This window comes from Lontra canadensis, unplaced genomic scaffold (assembly GCF_010015895.1).
Source record: "Lontra canadensis isolate GAN:19392208 unplaced genomic scaffold, GSC_riverotter_1.0 scaffold63, whole genome shotgun sequence".
Lineage (NCBI taxonomy): Eukaryota > Metazoa > Chordata > Mammalia > Carnivora > Mustelidae > Lontra > Lontra canadensis.
The window spans coordinates 9028356-9048007 of record NW_022631057.1 but is presented as its reverse complement, the minus strand read 5'-3'; the positions used below and the strand labels follow the sequence as shown (position 1 = coordinate 9048007).

Genomic DNA, 19652 nt, shown 5'->3' with positions numbered 1-19652 from the left:
TGTAGAAATGCCAAGGATTTTCTTTTACTGAATTACAGAATACGACTTGAACTATTATTTTGATGTGTGGTACGATTTTACAAATAGAACGTTAGGAGCAGAATAGGAAGGGACGCCTGGGTGGCTCAGCCAGTTAAGTGTCTGCCTTCAGCTCAGGTCATAATCCCAGAGACCTCGGATTGAGTCCCATAGTGGGTTCCTTGCTCAGTGGGAAGCCTGCTTCTCTCTCTGCCTGCTGCTCCTCCTGTTTACACACACCCTCTCTCTCTAATAAATAAATAAAATCTTAAAAAAAAAAAAAAAGATTGCCAGAATAGGAAAAGCGCCAAAGCAGGCGTCAGAGGCTCTGGAACCACTGGTGCTACATTGCAGCCAAGTTAACCTCTCTAGTCTTTTCATCTGTAAAATGGGAATAACGATACCATAAAATCCAGGGGTCTTGTGATAATTAAATAAAATAATTTATGAAGAACACTTAGTATTGACAAATACTTAGTATTGACAAAAACAAAACATAAGCTCAGTGGAAACAAAATAGTTAAACAGGATCTCTGACACAGACAAATCCAGGTTCAAACTCTACCTCGATTACTTACTAGATATGTGACCTTGAGCAGATGAATAAGTTTTGGGTCTCACTTTCCATGTCTATAAAATTAAAATGGTACTTCATATACTGGAGGCCTCTTTATAAACAATGTACGTGTGCCTGAGATAGCGAGTTGCCTGACCCATATTCATTTTCCTTTTCTTCCTAACAGAACCCATACATTATTGAGGCCAGCATTGTACTTAGTTAAAAAATCACATTTTCCAAAGTCTCCCTGGCTGCTAGAGGTAGCCAGTGAGACATAAGCAGAAATTGGTGCTTTGGGAGGGAACTTCCGTTCAGAGGTCTTCCCTCTTTGTGTATTTCTCCCTTTCTTCCTTCTTCCTGCCTAGAATGCAGTCATGACTCCTAGAGCTTCAACAGCTGTTTTGTGCCATGAGGCAACCCATGGAAATGGAAGCATGATTTAAGGATTGTGAAGCAGAAAGACATTGGGATCCAGGATTCTTTAATGACTTCAAAGCTATGGTGCCAGCCCTGCCTATTGCTGGACTTTCTTAAGTAAGAGAAAAAAAGATAAACCTTTATCATATTTTAGCCTTAATTATTTAGATTTACTGCTATATGGGAGTAAACCAATTGCTCATGGAATTTTTGTAATTACCTAAGCCAATGCTTGGCACATGACAGGGTTCAACAAATGGCGGCCATTACTGTTTCTCCCTAGTCTTAGTTCTTAATACTTAAGCAAGTAACCTCTCTGTGTTTCAGTTTCTTTATCTATGGTATAATATTTACTATGCCTGTGCAGATGAATTATTGTGAGGGTCTAATAAATTTCTACATAACTATATAGCATTATTAATAATTTAATCCAACCCGAGGCTATTCCTCTGAGCCAACCAATGCTCACCAGTTATTTTAAGGAAAGAAATCTAATAAATGGACAAAAATCAATTAAGCACTACCATAAGCAAGTGTTCTTGCAGCAACAAGCAACACTATCATCATTGTTTTTCATTTTCTTTGTGTCAGTTCTAGAAACAAGCCCTCAAAAATGGGTCCCCTTGCCATACCCCAAAGTAAAAAAGATCTCTGACCAGACATACAGGGTCAAAAGCCATAGTCAAAACCACAGCTGAAGTTCTGTTGCACTCTCACAATGAAGCCTTGCCCATGCTACCCCCATGCTACCCCTTAGACAGAGTAGATACCATCGCCCCAGGAATACGACAAATCTAGATAAATTTAGACAAACACAAATCTCTTCCCTCCCACAGTGTTTCCAGCAAAATGCTCTCATTGACTGGGAATTTTAAGAAAGCTTTAGGAAGCTTTTGGAACAAGAGTTAGCTTTTCTTCTGATTTGGGTTTGTATCTCATCCTCTGAAAAAAAGAGTAAGTAGAAAAGATTCTTACTCACAATTACTGGAAAATTAATGTAAGTGAAGTATGGGGATATTTTTAATATGTGTTTTCCCATAACAGGATGACCCTTACACAGAAATCACACAACAGAAGTCATTTTAAGTTGATGCCTAAACACCAAGTACCAAGATATATATATACCCAATGAGCAACTAATGAGTGGCTAATACAAGTCCAGACAAAACATCCTTGTTAAATCACGGACATTTTCACAAGAATTCAAACTTGCATCCCCAGTGCCAAAGTCCCTTCGGTTCGAATCTCATATGTGCATCTAGAGGCATGAGTTTTGATGACTGTAACTCAAATGGCCCCAAGAAGCCTTACCTGCCATGGTGTACGGATGCAGTAGTGTTTGCACTGATTGGTGCAGGGCAAGAAGAGGCAGGTTGCCACTTGCTGCCCCGAGAGGTAGATGAACCAATGGTAATGGGTGAGGTAGCAGATGGATTGCGATTGGCTGAAATGTAGGGACTTGTGGGGTCACTACTTCTACCAAATGAAGCACTGCAAAACAGCACACAGTCACTTTCTTCAGGACATGCTGCTCACCCACCATTTCCCAGCACCACCTTCCCCCCCAAGATTGTGCATTTTAAAAGGAATGTAGACCAAAGAGAGGGTACGGCAACTGGGAAGTGGAGTGAGTGATCAACTCCAGCTAGAGCTGGGTCACTGGCAGCAAGCAGGCATCTATCAATCATCCAAAAGAGTGAAGAAACATGGAGGAGAGATGATATGCAATAAGTGAAAGCAGAAGAGTAGTATATAGGAACAGAAGAGGGACTACAAAGTATTAGCAAATAGAATAATTTCATTAGAAAAAGTAATTCCCAACAAACCCCAAGGCAAAAAATCATGCAACCCCAAATGTCTACATGATACAGAAGTAGCAGTGCAGAAGCTAAAGTAAGACCAAGAATTTGGAGAGGTTTTGGAGTAGCAATTTAAAATTAAAGAGTGGAGAAGAATAAAAAAGCTCTGTGGGGAAAAAAAAAAAGTCTCTGAGAATTGTGGTTATTTAGCCTAAAATGTGTCTTGGGAAGATTCAAGGTTTTAAGTCTAGAACATAATACCGCGTGGGCAACAGAAGGTAACTTTCCTTTGTTTCAAATGAATATAAGAAAGAACCATCTCAATCGAAGCAAAAAATTATTTGGATTAGAATTTTTTTTAAAAAGTCTTGACTATTATAGTAATGAGACACAAGCAGGGGTGACCAAGACAAATTATGAAGCCTTCTTTGGTAAAGATGCATTTTACTGGGACACAGGAAAGAAATTTCTGCCCAAGGACAAGAGATGAACTAGAAGAAAATGGAAAGTATGCTGAGGACTGGTGGAGCCCAAGATGGCCACACATCTTCTCACACTTTCTTTTTAAACTAGTGATAGCATACAATTCTTCCCTTTTGAAAAGATCATAAAATGAGATTTTGTATAATCAAAAAAATGCTTTAAGGGTGACAGAGGTTTGGAAATCCAAAGTATTAAGCAAGTTGTGGATCTTTCAAAAAGAACTCATAATTAAGCATGCTTTCCACCCTAAACAGAAGCAGTCCCTTCCTCCTCTGTTTACCATAATTATGCCAACTATATGTATGTATCTATCTATCCAGATGCTACTCACTCAACCCATGTGTTAATGATCTGGAAGGTGAAAAAGAACCACCCCACCACAATGTAACAACATGCTTGGAAATTAAATGCAGCTTTCTCTCTTTCCTAGATCTAGAACGTTACTTTCTTAGAAAAGTTTTCTTGGTCTTGGATGCAACCATAAGAGGTAATGATGTATCTAGATAGACTAAGACCTTAGCCCTGAAGACAGGTAAGTGATAGCTTCATTGAGCCAAAAACACCAAGTTTGTATATATAATGAAGCTTTAGTGAGATCACTGAACTACCCACTACCCCTGTAGAACTGAAGACCATCCAAAGGCCACAGTGGCTGTTTTATAGCTCGCTAATTCCCACATTCTGACATTAACTAGTTGACAAGATTCCTTCAATCCAGTGGAAATAAGTTTTGAACCCAAACACGTATTTTATGACAAAAGGCTGTTTCTCGGGCAGCCAACCAATCATCCATAAAACCTAATGATGAAGCCCATGGCATGAAGAGGCAGCTGGAGGGGTTGAGTAAATGAAAGTGAAGAAAGAATTCAAAGTAAGCAATGAGAGCCAGACTCTTCCACATCAGCAGCAAAGTTCAAATCAAAACACTAATTAAGTGTATCTTATAGCTTAATGGCTCTGGCAAAGGTGCTTTGCTTGCTGGCTGGTACATGGCAAAGAAAATAATGGCAGAAAAGAGAATATATAAATGAGAAAAGGGGAAGGAAACCCATGTACCTTCTCTGCACCAAACTTGCGAGTTTCACATCTTGATGGATCTGAGGGCCATTAAAGTCATAAAAAAAAAAAACAACTCAAGTCCCTAAATTAACAGGCTTCAATATGAAACTTCTTTAATGCAATTCAAAACTCCCCATTACCCATCCACCTCACCACCCTATAGGGTCCCTCCCTTCCTCCCCATAAAAATGTAACTTGAGATGAGAACTACTCAAGTTTTAGAAAAAGGAAAACTAACTACTGGACAAAGGTGATTTAGATTCAGTCCTGCTCAGGGGTTACTAGAAGTCACTTCCAGTTGAAGATTTTAATAGGACTGAGAAGAAAGAGTATAAATTTGGATCTGTCTGTGGTGAGAATTTGGAATTAGCTTACTTTACTTCAGTTAGAAAAATAAATGTTAATTTAAAATTAGTCAAGATGTTACTCCCAAGAAATCTAAAAGTAATTCATTTTTGATTCATTTTTGTGGTGCTAATTGGATATAAATGGCATGCAATTATTACCCATACGCCCATAACCAGAGTGAAGAAAAATCATCTCCCGCCCCATGGAACCTGATACCTTTTCAAGTAGGTTGATACATAGGTAGAAGGAGCAACTGTCTGTGGAGTTTCACTTCCCTTTGCTTCATCCCTCCACAGCTGCCGTGTGTACGAACCACTCCTCACTAGATTAACAGCTGATTCTCTGGAGAGGCATGGAAGAAAAAGAAAACAAAGCACTGATTCCTGCCACCAGTTTTGTCCATGATACAATGCAAACTGGGAGGGGTGCCTGGGTGGCTCAGTTGGTTAAGCGTCTGCCTTTGGCTCAGGTCATGATCTCAGGGTCCTGGAACTGAGCCCCACATCATGCGCTCTGATCAGCGGGGAGTCTGCTTCCCCCTCTGCCCCGCCCCCCACACCTGACTCACATTCTCTCTACTGCAAGTAAATAATCAAAACCAAAATAAAACAAAACAAACAAACAAAAACACTCCAAACTGGGAGAGAAGAGCCAGGGACAGGAACTGTAATATGGCTAAAGAAATAGAAACACTTTTCGAGTGATGCTTTGTTTTATATGAACCTGTTTTCTGTATACACAAAGGATGGGTCAAGTATTACTACTGCCTGCTTTCTTTTATCAACTTCAAAGCCAACTAACTTCAACAGGTACCAAATCCTTGTATCAAAGGTGTCCAATTCTTTGGTAATGAGAACTCACTTTTGCTTCTCCTTTAAAGGGCTTTACAAAACCAACAGATTGTTCCTAAGTAAGCAGAGAAGAGGATGATGGGGAAGATGAGGAAGTCTGTCACAAGGGAAGAGGTAACTAAAGAGGAAAAGAGAAGAACATGCTGGAAGTCTACTTAGTGTTATAAATAAAAGCCATCCAGGAAAGGGCAGTAGTAGGATTTCTAATTCACAACTGTTCACTCAGGGCTTTTGCGACCAAAGCTGCGGCTCTCCATAATAGTCCTCAAACTTCAATGTGCATTTGAATGACCTAGAGAATTTTGTTAAAATGCAAGTTCTAATTCAGCAGGTCTGAGGTGGGGCCTGAGATTCTGCATTTCTAACATGCTTCTAGGTGATACCAGTGCAGCTGAGTGGGAAGACCACACCTTGAAAAGCAAGGTTCTCGGGTGCCTGGGTGGCTCAGTGGATTAAGCTGCTTCCTTCGGCTCAGGTCATGATCTCAGGGTCCTGGGATGGAGTCCTGCATCGGGCTCTCTGCTCAGCAGGGAGTCTGCTTCCCTCTCTCTCTCACTGCCTGCCTCTCTGTCTACTTGTGATCTCTGTCAAATAAATAAAATAAAATAAAAAAGAACGAAAAGCAAGGCTCTCAATCAGGCTCTGCCTGAGATGCAGCAGTATCTCAAAGTCCTCACATTCATTTTCACTGATGAGGAAGACTTGAAATTTTATGTACATACACATTAGAAGTTGATCACTAAGAACAATATCTTTTTATCTACTATGGAGCAGGTCGCGTGCTAGGTACTAGGGGTCCCTGAGAAACCAGACAGATACAGACCCTACCTTCAAAGAGCCTGTTGGTGTACTAAACAAATTCACCCTTGGAAGGGTCTGGGAAGACTTCCTAAAGACAGTAATACCCAAGCTGAAGTGAGAGCGTGAAGGGTGAAGAACTGGCAAAGCACGAGAGCTAGGGCTGGGAGGAGCTCTAAGCAGAAGGGATAAACAATCCATAATGGGCCAGGGGCACCTGCCCCCAGAGGACCATCTTCTGGCCTGTATTCGGATTACCTGTTCTCCTTTTCTTCAATGTCGCTTGTGCTGCTGAGCCTCCGGGGGGCTAGCGAACTAAAATAGCTTTTGTTTTCTCTCTCCTGTAAAATCAAAACAAGTGAAGCACAGGGAAGGTACAACACTGACACGGTGTAACGTTCTGGGTGAAAAAGCAGACAGCGATACACCTGTATCATCTTATTTCCTGATCCAATACCAATTCTGGTTTGAGCGGTATTACAAAAGGTTACCTTCCAAAGGCTGATTCCTACATTTCCTCCATTAAAAACCAATATGCAGGGAAATAATTCTCGTGGGAAAAGCCAAGATGATCAAAAACAGGAAAACAGCAGCACAAATGACATAAGCAGCGGCTGTCAGGAGAGACGGAGCCTTTGAAAGCCACAAACAGAAGGTTCTTCATGAAATGAGCCTTATTTCTTCCCCAGCCTATCTTCCCTTTGAAATGCAGCTTCATGTACGACTAACATGCGGCAGAGTTCATCCAACCAATAAGGCCTCCTCTCCTTCAGGATCTCCAGAAACATAATCCTGAGCAAGGGCACTATGGTTACAGGGCAGACCTAACCCCAGAGAAGGGCATCAGGGGAGCTCTAGAAAATCTAGAACCAAAAGTTAAGAAATAACAATGCACTGATCTTGGATGATTACGTGGATGAGGGGTTTGTGAAGTAAGCCTGATCAGACATCTAGTCATGAAAAAAATGAGGCACTGAAACATGTTTTTCCTACGTGCTAATTTGCCCGAGCTTCATTAGGATCAAAAGTCCAGGGTGCCTGGGTGGCTCAGTGGGTTAAGCCTCTGCCTTCGGCTCAGGTCATGATCTCGGGGTTCTGGGATCGAGTCCCACATCGGGCTCTCTGCTCAGTGGAGAGCCTGCTTCCCCCCACTCTCTGCCTCCCTCCCTTCCTGCTTGTGATTTCTCTCTGTGTGTGTCAAATAAATAAATAAAATCTTAAAAAAAAAAAAAAAAGTCCAGCTAAGGAACTTTGCTTCCAAACACTGAAAGAATAAATTACTGGTATTGGTTCAAGGGAAACTTAGGCCATATCCAAATCGTCCTGTTTCTGATTTAATTAATTAATTAATTAATTAATTTGTCCTAGGTAAGGAGGGTAAGGAAAAATGAACATAAGCTATGCCAAAAGGTAAAGGGTTTTTCTTTTTTGGCCGAGTAGTAATAGCAAGCAAATCGCTAACTGATTTAACTACCGACGTGCCATCTCCCTTTAAAGACTTTGTACTTCCAAAATCAAATCAGGGACTAGAACACACTTTCCTTTGCTCTGAGACTGCATTTCCACAGAAGGGAACTGCCTATGAACTCCCCCGCACCCTGCCTAAACTGCACCTTATCTTTGCTGTCCAGCAGGGCAGATATCCGAGGGCTTGATGACGACCGGTGGATGGAGGAGCCTCGGTCCCTCAGAGCCTCTCTAGAATTGGCCACCTCACTCAGCATGTTGTGGCTGCCAGTTTTTCTGAGTCCCAGTCTCCACGAAGAAGGAGATTCATCTCTGGGCTCTTCTGGCTTGTTGAAAAGGCTGGAGGAGAACTACGAGGGAAGAAGCAAAGCAAAGAAAAGGAGGAATAAAAAAAGGTCCTGATGATTCTTTTCAGCCTGTTTGCCTTTTCCCACACTTAACTAAGTTCAGCGAGGCAGTATCGGGCAGCACAAGGAGAACAAACACGTGGCAGGCTTTCTGCCAATGTTCCCTTCCTCACCTGGCAGACGCTAGTAACTGCTCAAGGCTCCCTTTCTCCCTGAGCCAGAAATAGCCTCAGATTCTTAACACAGTGCTCCTACTGACAGAGTTGCTCTCTGAGAAATTAAACACTGTTTGCTCTCTTAGCAATGAGTACTGACCTAGAACACCAGGAGAACCACGTTCTAGTAAAAACATCTTCTCTTGCTCGACTGTGTAACTGAAAATGGGACATTTTACTTCTCTAGGTCTCAACATGCTCACCTGTAAAATGGTGATAATAAGCTTAATTCCTCCTTATAACATGTGAAGACTAGAAAACACAGATGAGGCAATGTATAAATATGTTTTAAGGTACTGTGGTAAGACTGTGGTAAGCCAATTTAAGTTAACAGTAATAAAAATACTAAAACTCGGGGCGCCTGGGTGGCTCAGTGGGTTAAGCCTCTGCCTTCGGCTCAGTTCATGGTCTCAGGGTTCTGGGGCTCTCTGCTTAGCGGGGAGCCTGCTTCTCCCATCTCTCTCTGTCTGCCTCTCTGCCTACTTGTGATCTCTTTCCATCAAATAAATAAATAAAATCTTAAAAAAATATATTAAAACTCACTCCACTCAAATTCTAATTGCTTATTTCAAGAAAATAGTTTATTTGATCTTGGGCAGCAGTTCCAAGTGTTTCAGATCTCACCATGCAGCAAAATTAAAAAAGAAGAAAAATGGCAGAAGTCACAGAATTGCCATCTGTCTAGATTTTGCCAGGACAACATCTTTCAAACACTTGCTTACCATTTCCATCACTATCATTTCATTAAAAAAAGAAAAACATTTTAACCTCAGAAAAGAGAGCTTTCTGAAAAGCTTCCATTGTCTTCATCTCATTTTGCCATAAACCACAGAAAACATCATAGACTAGTGTTAGGCCCAAACACCGGTCTGAAGTAGCTGCTCTTTCGAACGGCAGTCAGTGATCCATGCCTGGGACCTGGGGGACCTCTGCAAGATGGCTTCGGTCTTTCTCCAGGTTATCAGGCCACCTTTACTGCCTGGTGGAGTGAAAATGCAATAGAGACACTAAATCACTCATCTCCAGCTCACACTTAGAATTTCTCTTTTACTTAGTCCCTGAATGGATATATTTATGTACTCCCTCCAGCTCTTTCTAAGCCACCCTGATTCTGAGAGTCACGCACACTCTCTCTCTCTCTCAAAAATAAAAAGAGAAATAAAATAAATTAAAAGAAAGCAAGAAGTCTAGTCGTACTTAGAAGCAGTGGGAGTATGTGAGGTACAGCTAAATGCCTGGGTGAGGAGGGAGGTCCGGGTTCTGTCAGAGACATCGCTACGGATACTTTGAAGCTCTGCCCAATATGACTATAATACTTGGAGACAAGGTAGCCATCTGCACACTAGAAGAGAGACCTCGCTAGGAACTGACTCAGCTAGCTCTGTGATCTTGGACATCCCAGTCTCCAGAATTGTGAGAAATACATTTGTATTGTTTAAAGCCATCTGGTTGGTGGTATTTTGTTACACAGACTAAGCAGACAAGGACAGGCAAGATGTATCTATATTATATGAAGAGTGCATCTTTAAGGCCTTTCAAACTGTATGTAACCATAGTAGAGAAATATAATATTCAAATAAGTTCCAAAATACTCACTCTCCTAGCTGAAGAGGCAGAGAAGGTATTCTGAGCTGGTGGTGGTATCTGTTCCGTGATAATACTCTTGCTTTCAGAGTTGGAATGGTTGACAATGGCTTCTGGCTTTTTATCTATTATTTAAGACAAGAGAAGCAACAAGGGCAAATATGAAAACCTTATCTGTGCATTTATGTATGTACTTTTCTGCTAACAGAAAAGGTTTACCCATTATCAAAACAGAGTATTTGGGCCGTGTAATGCTTGGACTCAAACTAAAATGAAAACTCTAGCAACTGTTGCCAAAAGGAAATAAACTCCATGGTAAAATTCCTTTCTCGATAGGCTCTTATTCCCAGATATATAGCTGAAAACTTTCTCCACATTATGTACCATAGATAAAATTCATCAGTAAGTACATAATAAGAATCTACTCTGTTTTGGGAGGTTGGGCAGGAAAAACCAGATAGATCTTGCTTTCTAGGTAATTATAATCAAGACATGAGATAAGATGCATAGTGATAATAGTAACAACAGAAGATCATATCTAAGTTAGGTGCTAAATTGGCTGAGTTGGATCGATGGGGCTTTATGAATCTAGAATAAATCCTCTGAGGCAGGAAATGACAAGGAAAGATGCCATAGAAACACAGGAAGACAAATACCAACTGGCAGGAGGAAGAAAGCGTATGAGTAATGACTCAGAGATCAAAATACACACATCTGCTGGTCAGTAAATTTAAGTCTAAGTGGGCCTAACTTAAGCAGGCCTAACTAAAGTAATGAACATTCTTGGGACTACAACAGGAAATAAAGGTAGAAAGGGTTACAAGGGATATTGCGAGTTAAGCTACAGAACTGTAGTAGGTGAACCCTCTTAATAAATAACGGTAGTCCATCTTATAGGGCCATCAAGTGGAAATCCCATCTGTCTCGTTCACTGCTACATCAGCACCTACAACTAATAGGTATGGTGGTGTCTTCTGATCCATGTACTCTGGAAATAGGGCCCCAGAGTAATCCACCTATGAATTACGGGACAATTTTAAGCCACATTCTAGCTGCGGACATTGGGCAAATTACTTAACATATATGAACCTCTCTTTTCTCATTGAATAATCAGGGATTTTAATTCTTACCTATGAATTGCTATAAAGTCTAGAGATAATGTTTTTAAATTGCATTATTAATGGCCATAATAAGTCCCTAGTAAAGAGTTATTTATTATTAATGTTATCATTTCTTGTGGTTATTATGAATATTTAAGACATTCTTTAAATATTATCTGAGTATCTCTCTCCCCAAGAAGCACACCTGACTACCCAAATGTGACAGATCATTATAGTAAGAACCCTCAATGAATCTATACCCCTGTGTAGTGGCCTCTCAGATTAACTCTGGGCTTATCAATGTGACTTTCTTTTCTTTCTTTTTTTTTTTTTAAAGATTTTATTTATTTATTTATTTGACAGACAGGGATCACAAGTAGGCAGAGAGGCAGGCAGAGAGAGAGGGGGAAGCAGGATCCCCACTGAGCAGGAAGCCCAATGGGGGCTCGATCCCAGGACCCTGGATCATGACCTGAGCCAAAGGCAGGGCTTTAACCCACTGAGCCACCCAGGCGCCCCTCAATGTGACTTTTGATGGCCACTGGGACATTAGCAAATGTGACACAAGCAGAGGCTTGCCCTCTCTTCCTGTGGAATCCAACTGCTGTGGGAAGAAGCAGGGGCTAGTTTGCTTGATGAACATGGCCCACTTGCTTCATTTTAACCAACCGCCAGAGAGGTGAGTAAGGCCATCCGGGAGCAGCCAGCCCCAGCTAACTTACGAACTGACCACCAACACAGGTGTAAGCCCAGTATTACCACACGGAGAGAAAAGCCATCCCGGGGAAGTCCCTCCCAAACTGCCAACCCACAGAATTGGGTATATATAAATAGTTGTTTTAAGCACCACTAAATTTAGGAATGGCTTGTTATTTAGCAATAGATAACTAATATACCAAGTGTTTAAGTTGAATAAGTAAAAGAAAGGGGAAAACAGAAATCCAGATCAAACCGCTTACATTCACCTCAAGAGAGAGTTAGTATTCTTTACAACTACATTTACATGGAAGACACATGAAAACTGTCATTTTATGAGACTGTATCTGTGGATATTTTTTAAAAATTTTTTAAATTTTTAATTAACATATAATGTATTATTAGCCCCAGGGGTACAGGTCTGTGAATCGCCAGGTTTACACACTTCACAGCACTCACCATAGCACATACCCTCCCCAATGTCCATAACCCCACCACCTTCTCCGTCCCCCTGTCCCCGCCACCGCAACCCTCAGTTTGTTTTGTGAGATTAAGAGTCTCTTATGGTTTATCTTCCTCCCGATCCCATCTTGTTTTGTTAATTCTTTTCCTACTCTGTGGATCTTTAAAAACAGGATAAATGAATTCAATAAATACTTGTTTAGGGACACCTGCATGGCTCAGTTGGTTAAGCGACTGCCTTCAGCTCAGGTCATGATCCTGGGGTCCTGGGACTGAGGCCCACATCGGGCTTTCCCTGCTCTGTGGGGAGCCTGCTTCTCCCTCTCTCTCTGCCTGCCCCTCCCCCTGCTTGTGCTCTCTATCAAATAAATAAATAAAACCTTTAAAAAAAATGAAATACTTGTTTAGCACATATATAATGTGTTGGGCATTTGGAAAGGTTTAGATATAATCCACTTCCCCATATTCTTCCAATATACACTTATGTATAATGTGTATTTATCGTGCACCTACCACTTAGAAGACCCAGTGCCAGACATTATGGAAGACAGAAAGATAAACAAAACACACAACACATTTCAGTGCTTCTGAAACTTGCTGGTAAGGGAAGAAGAGAGGAGATGAGAAACAAACAGAAATAACACTACTATTAGGTAGGGTAATATGAAAGAAGTTCAAACAGATAGCTACCAGTCAGAGAAGGGGGAAAAAACTTGTTTCTGTGATGAAAACACGTTTCATAAAAGAAACTTCTTTTCATAAGAGAAGCAATTTGAGCTGGGCTTTGAAATATGAGGAAAACTTCAACTGGCAGAAATGACCAGGGAAGCTTGTTAGAACCATTTGGCTTCTGCCTCCATCAGGCTACAGAAACTGCTGAGATTACCAGACTCCCTAAATGCCCTCTATTTCTTGACCTCTCCCTTCCTACTCTTACCCTGGATTTTCTTTCTTTCTTTTTTAAGCTTTTATTTAATTATTTGAGAGAGAGGGAGAGAGCATGCACAAGCAGGGGGAACAGAAGGCAAAGGGAGAGGGAGACAGAGGTAGAGGGAGAAGCAGGCTCCCCCGTGACCAAGGAGCCTGACATGAGGCTCCATCCCAGGACCCCAGGATCATGACCTGAACTGAAGGCAGCTGCTTACCTGAATGAGTCACACAGGCATCCCCTTACCCTGGCTTTCCTGATGCAGAAACACATATCCTGGTTATCCTCAACCTCTCTGACCATACCTTCTTTGCCTCCTAAACAAAGCATGCCCCATGACTCTTTCTTGTACATCTTTTCTCTACAATCTCTCCCTTGGGAAATCTCCTCCTTTCCCGTACCTTTAGCTTTCACCTTTTAGGCAGATGATTTCCACATTTCACTCTGCCCCTGCTACTCTGAGGAGTCCCAGATCAAAATCAGGATCTCAGGCACACGACTTGACAGCTATGAGACCCAATTTTCCTCACCCCTTACAGGGTCAATTTCCCACTCTAAAATGTGGTGATAACACATCCCTCAGGGTGTGGCTATAAGTACACTGCAGAGTAAAAAGCACTACTCAAATGTTGTTATAATCTCCCAAACTAAATATAATCTCTCTTACTAGTGAATACCATTGACAACATTTATATCTCTCATGTGACATGTATTTTATTCATGTACATGCCTTCCTATTCCCCTGTATGTCCTAGATGTATCCAACAAAAAGCATTTATTTAATGAACATGAATGCCTATCCTGTGTCAGGCGTCATGCAGAGACTTAGGAGTAAATGATAAACCTGGAGTTCCCAGCCAGAATGATGAGTGCTACAACAGAGGTAAGTATGAAGTGCTAGAGGGATACAAACAGGGGAGCAATTATCATGGGGTGGGAGAACAGTGAAGCAATCCACTCCTTTTCAGTTTTTTATATAGAAAAACCTAAAGAAGGGCTCCTCATTCCAGTAAATCCTATAGCTTGTAACAGAAATCAGTCAATAAACATTTGATAGAAATGAATTCTAAGGTGCAAATAAATGTTCAGGGGTAGGAAAACTAAGGGCATGTTTGGGGAAATCAAGAAATCCAGCTTGGCTAGTATCCAGCTAGCCTATGGATAGCACTGGAAAGCTCAGCTAGAGATAGATTATGAAAGATCTTGAAGGTCAGGCTACAGGACTTGGGATTTACTCTACAAGCAAAGATGGGAGTAGCAAAGGAGGTCGTAGATGGTTTCTGGACAGGGGTGTAATATAATCAAAGGGAGCTGAGGGTGTTTTACTCCAACCGCAATGCAGAGATGGGCTGCAGGGACCAGAGACCTGAAGCCTGGGAACATATCACAAAGCAATTCCAGTAGTTCAGGGAGCTCCCTCCCATTCTTCAAATACCTTGGTAGCTAACAAAGTGATCTAGCATAGAGCAAGACCAGATAGTAATTAATTCCTGAAGCTTAAGACATGTAAGTCCTCAATAAATAATAAAAACATAAAAAAGATGAACATTTACAAATGTTGATAGGTACTAGACTAGCATTTCCAGAGCAAGTTGTGCTTGCTTAATAATAGAAATTCAAGGCTCCATGAGTAAAAAGTCATCTCCTATGCTACAAACTTAGTTGGTATCTATCTTCTCTATACAATCAATGATCTTTAATTTCCTCTGGTGACATTCAGTGAGCTAATACTAATATACTAATATAAACCAGTGAGTGCAGGACACATGTACTATAAAACTTCAGTTATCGTTGGGGCACCTGGGTGGCTCAGTGGGTTAAGCCTCTGCCTTCGGCTCGGGTCATGATCTCGGGGTCCTGGGATCAAGCCCCGCATCGGGCTCTCTGCTCAGCAGGGAGCGGGCTTCCCCACCCCCCCGCCTGCCTCTCTGCCTACTAGTGATCTCTGTCTGTCAAATAAATAAATTAAATCTTTAAAAACAAAACAAAACAAAACCTTAGTTATCGTTAACTTCCAGTTATCCATAAGAACTATTCTGTTGCCGTTGAACCTCTATTCAGTAAAACCCAGTATCTCTTTTCTCAATGTTTGCCTGACTGTATATCAAAACCAATGGGTACTTCTGCAACTTGTGGATCTAACCATGTTCAACACCTCACTCTCACTGTTGGGCTTCCATATGATAACCTTAAGAAATGCCACATGAAGCATATATAATATCAATAAGAGTCATAAAGGTAAATATGATTTTGTTCCTTCTTCAATCCCCAACTCAGGAATTGAAGGAGGTTCACATAATCAGAAGGAAAATGAAAAGATCTTGGGATTCTGTTTAGGGAATCAGAGGAACCTGAAAACTAAATGCAAATTTTCACCAGCTGGTTAAAGATACTTGACCAAATATGACTGCAAGATCTCACTTCTCAGCCTACTGCATATCTGGTCTCTATACCCTACCAACCTGAGGTCAGAGAGTTGGCTCCTTTACACAAGAATTTTGGCCTGCGGGAGGGGGGTGGGTTGCGGCACACCTGGGTGGCTTAGTCAGTTGAGCATCTGACTCTTGATTTCCCCTTGGGTCATGGCCTCAGGGTCATGGGATCAAGAGCCCTATTGGGCTCCACACTCAGTGCCAAGTGGGCTTGAGATCCTCTCCCTCTCCTCCCTGCCTGCTCGCAAGCACACGCTTGGGCGCTGGCTCGTTCTCTCTCCCTCCCTCTCTCTCTCTCAAATAAATAAATAAATAAATAAATCTTTTTTTAAAAAAGTAATTTGTGTGTGTGCCTTGTCATACGGCTACATAGATACTAATACACATATTCTAACCTAGCTCACAGCTTTTACAACCAAGTTTTCACTCAAAATTTGGTATCTTATCTTGGAAAACTAAACATAAAGAACTTAAAGTCCTCTAAGGCCTCCTAGCTCTGATAAGCAGTTATCTCCCTGCATTATGGAAACAGAGGACCTTTGCTACCAACATCTTTACATTACCTGCTTCCTTCTCAGTTTCTGACTCAGAAGCTTCATCTTCACCTTCCTCCTCCTCTGAGCTGGAGCTGCTGGACTCTTTGCTTTCTTCCTCCATTTCTTGGGACTTGGGTACCTCTTCTTCATACAGCATCTTCTCTTTGCTAATTAGAGATGACAATTTGAGTGTAACTCAGAAATGGCAAACTATTTAAGTTCATTGACAATCAAACATAAGGAAAACAAATCCATAAACTTCTGTGTAAAAGCAATAACAGAAATACATCAAATCCTTCTTTACATTCTTCTGAATCCTTGGGTTTTTGCAGAATAAGGTTCATACTTTAGAATATGACTTAAGTAGATCTAGCCTGTTCAACACACAGGAAAAAGGAGGGCTATGAATCTTGACGGTGATGAAGCAGGTAAATGTTTTAAAAAGTCACTTAACAAATGTTTACTGTGTGCTTATTACCTGCTAGGAATCAAGCTGGTAACAGTGATAAACAAAACACACATGTCCCTGAGTTCAGAGCACTTACAGTTAAGGATGTAGCTAGGACTAAGAACTCCTAAGCTGGGGGGAAAATATGTTGTACACTGTCTCAATTAATTTCTAAATTTAAAACATCATCACCGGGATGCCTGGGTGGCTCAGTTGGTTAAGCGGCTGCCTTCGGCTCAGGTCATGATCCCAGCGTTCTGGGATCAAGTCCCACGTCGGGCTCCTTGAGCCCGCTTCTCCCTCTGCCTCTGCCTGCCTCTCTGTCTGCCTGTACTCACTCTCTGTGACAAATAAATAAATAAAATCTTTAAAAAATAAAAAAATAAAACATCATCACCTGGGGCACCTGGGTGGCTTAGTTGGTTGAGGGTCTGCCTTCGGCTCAGGTTGTGATCTCACGGTCCTAGGATCAAGCTCCATATCCCTTGTGTTGGGCTCCCTGATCATCAGGAAGTCTGCTTTTCCCTCCCTTTCTGCCCCTCTCCCTGCTCATGCTTGCACTCTTGCTCTCAAATAAATAAAAATCTTTAAAAAAATAAATTAAAAAAAACAACAACAACACATTCATCCATCCTCAGTGTCTCCCTCATGTATCAATGCCAGTTCTTTTGCCCCTCAAACTTCCCACATGTTTAAAGATCATTTGGTTTAAATCGACACAGTTTCTTTCCTGTATAAATTTTCAAGCTAAGTATGTCACACACACATATGCACCCAAACACAGCAGAGCTCATTGCATTTCTCAAGTCTCGAATGTCTTACTTCTTAAAGAGTCCACTCTGCAACTTGCTGTTCAGGTCTGACTCAATGAGCTTATTCCGTGTCTCTTTCTCACTTCGAAGCTGGAAATTGAGAAAACAGAGAGGAAAGGGAAGAAGCTGATGATTGGTAAAAATCAGCAGCAATGAGAAGAACTCAAAATGGTACTGTCATTCTGAAGAAGACAGGACTAACACCAAAAGGGGAAGAAAGAACTGAGAAAGAGAGAAACCCATCAGTTTGGTCTCCTTCGAAGAAAATGACAGACAAAAATCCTCATCCAAGGTTAGAGAAAAACCATGGTGTTAGAGCTTCAATAAAACTGTCCGTATCAAATATCCAAACTCAATCTTCAAAAAAACCCTGGCTTCTAGGGGAGGCTGGCTGGCTCTGTTGGAAGACCATGTGACTCTTGATCTGGGGTTTGTGACTTTAAGCCCCATGGTGGGTATAGAGAGATTACTAAAATAAAATAAATAAAATAAACTTTAAAAAGAAAAAAAAAACCTGGCTTCTGATGAATTTTAAAAAAAAAAAAAAAAAAAAGGAGGCCTACCCTATGACCCAGCGATTGCACTACTGGGTATACATCCTAAAGATACAGACGTGGTGCTCCGAAGTGGAACGTGCACCCGAATGTTTATAGCAGCAATGTCCTTAATAGCCAGACTATGGAAAGAACCTAGATGTCCATCAACAGATGAATGGATAAAGAAGAGGTGATATATATACACAATGGAATACTATGCAGCCATCAAAAGAAATGAAATCTTGACATTTGTGACGACATGGATGGAACTAGAGGGTATTATGCTTAGCGAAATAAGTCAATCGGAGAAAGACAACTATCATATGATCTCCCTGATATGAGGAAGTGGAGATGCAATGTGGGTGGTTTGGGGGGTAGGAAAAGAAAAAAATGAAAGAAGATGGGATCGGGAGGGAGACAAACCATAAAAGACTCAATCTCAAAAAACAGACTGAGGTTTGCTGGGAGGGAGGGGGGATGGGAGAGGGTGGTGGGGATATGGACATTGGGCAGGGTACATGCTATGATGAGTGCTATGACATGTGTAAACCTGGCAATTCACAGACCTGTACCCCTGGGGATGAAAATACATTATATGTTTATTAAAAAAAAAAGAAAAAAAAAAGGAGGAACTTTGAAAGAATTCTTTATGACCATATCCTGAATTAGGCTAGCAGTAGTTCTCAAGGTAAAAAACAGGTATCAAAGGGGAAATAAGTCCTTAGAATAAATTATCTGGTATTTAGATACATACTCTAGACAAAATGAGTTTATATCCCTGGACCCCAAAGTTATGCAGGGAGCAAAGAGAAGCAGAAATGTTATTTAGTGAAAATATAATTTATGTTCAAAAACCAAACCATGCTGGGTAAACGATACATTGAAACTCTCTATTATTTTCCTAATTTCTATGTGGTTCTAAAAATTATTTCAGAATGAAAAGTTTAAGAAAACAACAAAAACCTAACTAAAAAAAGCATACACCTTAGGAAGGCTGATTCTGCAAGATAACAGCCCAGATAGTGTGTGGTAAGTCCCATGTTTTAGCCTTGGTTCCACAGCTTACCAAAGAAAACAAAATGAACTAGTAAGTTGTGTTTGTCTGAGCTTTATGTATGCAACTGTCGCACTAAGCCTTGAAGTAACAAGGATCTTCCCTCTACCAGTCCAGACGTGGTGCCATACATGTGTGAGGTGGGATACAGTTGACCTGTGCCACCAGGGCACTCCATAGTTATTTTTGTCAGGACTGCTCTAAGCTTCTCTCCTTTGTCCTAAACTTGAGTTCACATGCCCTAGTCACAACTCATGCAAAGGAAAACACAAAGGAAAGCTAGTGTTTTTTTTTTTCCTACTCTGTTCAGACATCAGCCCTGATGGTCGTCAGTAGATGATCTTTATTCTCTTTGCCCAAATTACTCATCTCACTTACAGGTAGAAAATGTGAATTATTCACATTTTTTGGATATTGGGTGGGTTTTTTCCTTCCGCAGTCTGTACATGAGTACCATACTTAGGTAGTTCTCCTGTATAGCACTAAGCAATGTAACAGTACACGTAAGCAAACAATAAAAGATTTAGAATGAGAAGGGAGAGGAGGATTGAATTCTGGATATCTGATGAATCCTAAGTATGAATCACTGACCAAGTATTGTCCAATACAAAAAGATAGGTTTATTTATTTTATTTATTTTTTATTTTTTATTTCTTTTCAGTGTTCCAGAATTCATTGTTTATGCACCACACCCAGTGCTCCA

The 19652-nt window shown here is 41.0% G+C and overlaps 1 protein-coding gene across 9 annotated transcripts in view; it reads right to left on the bottom strand.

Moving 5' to 3' along the window:
• The window catches only part of PPP1R12B (protein phosphatase 1 regulatory subunit 12B), a 211291-nt gene that overhangs the window by 119819 nt on the left and 71820 nt on the right, over positions 1-19652 (bottom strand). For 3 of the 9 annotated variants that reach the window (XM_032878271.1, XM_032878273.1, XM_032878272.1), the window contains exons 7-13: positions 17370-17449; positions 16127-16266; positions 9958-10070; positions 7946-8149; positions 6591-6673; positions 4900-5025; positions 2306-2485 (exon numbers count right to left, since the gene is read on the bottom strand). In XM_032878271.1, coding sequence (XP_032734162.1) covers positions 2306-2485; positions 4900-5025; positions 6591-6673; positions 7946-8149; positions 9958-10070; positions 16127-16266; positions 17370-17449 — 926 coding nt within the window. Of the gene's footprint in view, positions 1-2305; positions 2486-4332; positions 4374-4899; positions 5026-6590; positions 6674-7945; positions 8150-9957; positions 10071-16126; positions 16267-17369; positions 17450-19652 lie in introns of those variants that run through there. The other 6 variants (XM_032878274.1, XM_032878276.1, XM_032878277.1 and 3 more) reach the window with 5 other exon arrangements.